The sequence below is a fragment of the Benincasa hispida genome, chromosome 12 (genome assembly GCF_009727055.1).
Source record: "Benincasa hispida cultivar B227 chromosome 12, ASM972705v1, whole genome shotgun sequence".
Classification (NCBI taxonomy): domain Eukaryota; kingdom Viridiplantae; phylum Streptophyta; class Magnoliopsida; order Cucurbitales; family Cucurbitaceae; genus Benincasa; species Benincasa hispida.
Window position 1 is genome coordinate 5,318 of NC_052360.1, and position 5,405 is coordinate 10,722.

A 5,405-nucleotide genomic window follows, 5' to 3' on the forward strand; every position below is an offset into this window, starting at 1 on the left:
TATCTAAATCACCTACATGTAGGCATTGGAAGAAACGGCGGGATAAGAACTAGGGATAATATTTGGGTGTAGCCTTCATGCATCCCTACAATCACAAAAGGAAAAAATATATCTACAAGTATTTTTTTTTTAGAAAAAAAGAAAAATGTGTCATGTTATAATTAGACATTTGAGTAGACTGCACAAAAATAGGTACAACTCTAAGAACTAATTTATTGTGCACCAAATGTACATTAATTGTTATGTGCCAAGGCAAGAGATAAAGCCATCCGCACCTTGCATTCAAAAGTAGTTGCTCACCCTTTCCTAGTGTTCTCTCCATTTCCGAATATGATTCCAAAGCTCTTTGTCATTTGATCATTTTCTTTCAAGAGAGCATATCATTTTATTAGTATTAACTCAAGCTTGGCACAAAAGAAAGAACCGATAAAGAAATATGATATTGCCTGATGCATAGACAAGAGGGCAATGACCTCTCTCTATCATTACATTGTCTATGTCGCCATTCGATTTTGCAACCTCCGTTTAATGAAATTGGTAAGAAGCACAATTTCTCTAGTCTTTTCACTATAGTGGACTGAGATGCCCCTTACAAGTATAAACAATCCATTTTCTATAGATTCCTATCAAATTTAATCAATCAACAAAGTACAACCTAAGAATCTTATAAATGAACCTTCACAAATAAAGACCATTAAATAAAGGTAATAAAAAGGGCAATATCTATAAAACTTAAAGTAAGGGATTTTGTTAGTAAAGCCAAAATAATAAAAAACAATCCATTGACACATAAGGAATCAATAGGACACGTATACAAATTCACGATGTTCTTTTTATTCATCAGGAAATTTACATATTTTATATATTTTTTTACCAATCTTACATTCAATGCCCTTGAATTTGGTGGTGAAAATACATCTCTTCAATGTTTGCATAACTGCGGAACTTTTCATTTCATTATGAACGGCTTGGCTTAATAATTTACTGAGGTCTCCTATTGCCCAGGCAAGAGATATATGTGGTCTTGCTTCCTACAAAATAGAGTTAGGAGGTCATTTTCTTCATGAATTGTATAGAGATGGAAAGTGGGAAAAAATAATTAATGCAACCAACCTTGTAAAATTCAGGAAGATTGTGGAGCTTATAAACCTCATTAACAATTTGGATTTGTTTTCTGATCTGCAGCCAATTGAAAACAAAGGGACCACGCTTTAATCCATGTGATAATGTCAACCTCAACCATGTAAAACTCATAAAATGGCCATAACCTATGTCAAAAGATCTCAAACAAAGATGGCCTAACCAACACGTTTGTTCTTGAGTTACAATTATAAACTTGTGATTTCAAAACATCACATGAGAGGGTGTTAGAGAGAATAACAATACTAAATGTGTACAACAAATTATTGTCGCACTCGCGTGTTGGCAACTTAATCCTAATTTTCCAATATTTCATATTTGGACAACATGAATGCAAAACACAACTATGCATATATGTGTATGCATTTGTAATCAAATTTCGGCAAATTGCAACAAATTCTATAGAAAGTTGTCTCATCCTACAAAATTCTACGTAAAAATTATTGTCTCATACTCTAATTCAAAAATTTTGATCCTATTTTTGTTCTCACTGGTCAAGTTGTGTTTCTTGTTAAATGAAGTCATGCTTTTATGCAAAGTATCTTTTCTGGAGTTGAGTTTCATTTGCATTACACTGTACACAACTCTATTCCCTTTCTCCTTTCCAATCCAATCCAATTACCATTTTAAAAAAAAAAAAAAAATCAAAACTTTTGATCCATGCATCAGATGCATAAAATCAAACTCACAAGTGAGGTAAAGAGTTCATTACAATCTAATAAAAAACTTTTAACAGAAGTGGAAGCTCACATATTATTAGCCAGAAATTGTGAATGAAGAAAAGCACATTTACACCAAAAATGAAAAGATAACGGAAATGGAAATCCCTCAAATGTGACGTACCTCCATTAGCCCTCCAGTAATAATTTCCATTGACAAAAAGGTTCGAGAGAGATCATCGTTAACAAAAGTCTCCCACTTACTAAAATCAATCCAATAACTGTTAAAAAAAAACACAGGTTAAATACAAAAACAAGTTGGAGATTACTAATCGAAATCAATGGAGAGCTTAAACTTACCGCCTTTGAGACTGAAGCTTCTGGCGAAGCATAGTCACTATTGAGTCAATCTGGTGTACTCGGATTGGTACTGTTCTTGACAAACTTACGTGAAATTCTCTAGCCAATGCTTGCTCAAGTTTGTGGTCATCTTTACATAAAACATCCAAAGGAACGTCAATATCGACAAGATGGAGAGCAGGCACAAGTGAGGAAACTTTCTTCAAAAACAAGGCCACCTCCTTCCTTCCATTAGTTGGTACATACACTGGGAACAATGAAAATCAAAATAATTTATAGTTGGCGTGATCATCTATGTGAAAGTATATTGCATAGGACAAATTGACAAAATCACACAATATTTAGATTCATTATTTAAGAATGTTTAACTTGTAGATGTTCATAATATCTTTAAATTTTTTAGATTTATAATCAATAAAACTAAACACAGAAATCTACCAATATTAACCAAAAGACGTGTTATATTTCTTTAAATAAACTCATAGTCTACCTTTAATGCTTTTCCTCATCAAGTATACGAACATTTAGAAGATTGCAAATACATTTGATAACGGAATATTTTTGAAGTGCTTTTATGGACGAAAGAAGCTTTAGAAAAAGTTTTAATTCAGAGTAAAAACCCAAAAGTATAGAAGTAAGCCATACATTGTTGAACATTATCGTATATAATTAATTGATTTTCTTTCGTTTGTTCCAATCATGATTAGTCTAGAATTCCCATAAGTTACAATTAAAGGCAAATTATAGATGTGTGAAATGCATTGCAAGTGATAGTATTACATATACTGTTTAAGAAGCCAATGTAGCAGGCTAGAGGGGTTGAGAGGCATAAACAAAATGAAATCAACATATATTTTCAAAAAGAAATGTTGTAAAGTAGCAAAAAAAATATTGTTTTTTTTAAGGTTTACGATTAAATTGGTTAGACATTGATTCCAAGTCTAGACTCTAACAACCCACTTTGTTAATAATGAGATCAGTGATCAACCAAAGAAGAGTCCCTAGAAAAGAAAATTCAGTTGTTCAACTAACAACACTGATACAGGGTAACAAGACAAAAAAGCCCCCATTGGGCGGTCAAAATGGCAATAGAAAATGTAGGTTTGAAGAATCAAATTAAGAATGAACTATTAACTACATAGCTTCACATACCTGGGATATAGAGGTGTAGGGCATAATTTCCTTGAACGTGAGGGAAGCTTCGAACCCTAGTCGCCTGATCGATTGGCAAATCATCCAAAATAGCTAAACAAGTAATAATGAAAGAGTTGATGAGCAAAGTTACAAAATAAAAAATAAAAATTGCAAATGTAAGGAGGAAGAAGGGCACTACAGGTGGAATTTGGAAAATGAAGAAGTGAGGGAGACGGCGGAGGCAAAGGTAAAAAGCTCACGGTCTCATCGGAGAGTTGTGGTGTTGATGCTGAAGTTGATGCTGATGAAGGGGAAACTGTATCCGCTTCTTCATCCGACGAGCTTCCTCCATACGAAGCCCTCAGAGCATCCATTCTCTACTCTATCAATGGCACCGACAACGGTGGTGCACGGGGAATTTGTACGGATGACCCAAAAATTGTGGAAATTTGTACGGATGACCCAAAAATTGGGCCCAAAATGTCAAATGACCCTTTTTTAAAAAATAATGTCAATTGACCCTCTGCTGACGTCATCGACCTACCAAATTACTTAATTTGCCCTTACTTCATCTTCTTACCTTTTTACAGAGAAAACCCATTAAAACTAAATTATTATTCATTCAAATTTTCCAAGGCTAACGGCTATATTGCTCATAAACGAAAAAAAACTATTTCCGGCTTGCAAACGATTCTACTTCCGGCTTTCAATCGAATCTTAATGGTAAATCTTTCTTTCAATGTGGTTTTCTTTGTTTTTTTTTTTTGGTTTTGGATGTGTTCTGTGGTTGAAGACGAGTAGAAAGAGTTTGTGAGCGAGATAAGTGAGAGTGAAATCGGTACCGGAGAGATAAGTGAACCTATGGTTTTTTTGTTTGTTTTTCTTGTTTTCGAAGTGTTATGTGGTTGAAGACGAGTAAAAAAAGAGAATGTGAGGGAGATAAGGGAGAGCGACACCGGAGAGAGCGAGATTGTGAGAGAGAGCGACACCAGCGAGAGCAATGCTAGCGAGAGCCATACCAGCGAGAGGAATTCTAGCGAGAGCGATGCTAGCGAGATCCTTTCTAGCGAGATTTGAACAGAATGTTTTTTTACATTTTTTTTTTCTGAAGGAGTTTACTGATTGAATTTTTTAATAAATGCAGGAGTGATTTAAGATGGCTAGACGTTTCAGAATAGCTGAAGGTGACAGATTTCCCGGTCAAGTAACCAGCTTGGCCCACATTGCCAATGCACAAGAATTGTCAAAGAGAAGCTCACGCACACGCAAGATAGGCCATGTTCAAGAGAACAGTTTTTGAGGACGATTTAGTTGACGGTTGAATAATGGTGTGCAACAGCCCAATTGTCACATCACTATGTTGCTCCAGAGACTGAGAGGAGCAAAATCAGACACAATCGACATTACGCTATGATTAGCGTGTCAGCTATCGAGGACAAACACCTCAATGTATTTTTTCTTCTTCGCATTGTAAAAAACATTCATTTAATTTTTTATAGTATGTAAAAACTTCATTGTATAATTTGACATAATGATTTTTCATGGAAGTTGCACAAGTTCAAAGTTTCCAACAGTTCAGTTATCAGAATTATTTATTCAGAGAACACCTGAGCTACTGGCTCTTATCATTGTATTAACTTGATTTTAATCAGCTATCAGAACAGGAGCACATCCAACAACCATATACAACACATCGCAATTGAAAGAAGCATTCATTGTACTAATGCTTTTGTTTGTTTATCCGCAATTTTGTTTCAAAGTATGTGCGTGATCTGTAAAAACATTCATTGTATAATTGGTTTTGGATGTGTTCTGGCTACTGCGTCTTGATCAGATATCAGAATTTTGTCAGAACATATAAGATTTCAAAGTTGCAAAGTTCAAACATCAGCAATTTCATCAGACATGCCATACATTGAGCTTAAGAACGATTAATATGGTTCAAGGATTCAAAGTTCAAAAGTTCAAAGGTTGAGAGGAGGCGAGATTGAGAGAGCGAGATTGTAGAGAGAGAGCCTAGTTTCGAGGCGAGATTGTAAGAGAGGAGCGAGATTGAGAGAGCGAGATGTTTCCGAAGAGAGCGAGTATTTCGGGAGAGGGCGAGATTGCGAG

General features: G+C 35.1%; 1 protein-coding gene across 2 annotated transcripts; it reads right to left on the reverse strand.

Moving 5' to 3' along the window:
• Positions 1 to 237: 237 nt before the first annotated feature.
• Positions 238 to 3,752, reverse strand: LOC120067834 (U6 snRNA phosphodiesterase). 2 transcript variants are annotated; one of them, XM_039019427.1, is made up of 7 exons: positions 3,493 to 3,752; positions 3,312 to 3,404; positions 2,160 to 2,406; positions 1,984 to 2,080; positions 1,114 to 1,179; positions 884 to 1,031; positions 238 to 364 (listed from the first exon to the last, which is right to left on the reverse strand). In XM_039019427.1, coding segments are annotated over exons 1-7 (828 nt in total). In that variant the 5' UTR covers positions 3,668 to 3,752; the 3' UTR covers positions 238 to 362. The 2 variants fall into 2 exon arrangements, with proteins under 2 accessions (XP_038875355.1, XP_038875354.1); XM_039019426.1 differs by lacking the exon at positions 238 to 364 and having other exon boundaries at positions 755 to 1,031.
• Positions 3,753 to 5,405: the final 1,653 nt, after the last annotated feature.

Excerpts from the sequence above, each read along its gene's own strand:
- LOC120067834 (XM_039019426.1), bottom strand. The coding sequence starts at position 3,667 with ATGGATGCTCTGAGGGCTTCGTATGGAGGAAGCTCGTCGGATGAAGAA. Across the intron at positions 3,405-3,492 it reads TCATTTTCCAAATTCCACCT|CTATTTTGGATGATTTGCCA; the intron begins GTAGTGCCCTTC and ends TTACTTGTTTAG. Across the intron at positions 2,081-2,159 it reads AAGCTTCAGTCTCAAAGGCG|TTATTGGATTGATTTTAGTA; the intron begins GTAAGTTTAAGC and ends TTTTTTTAACAG.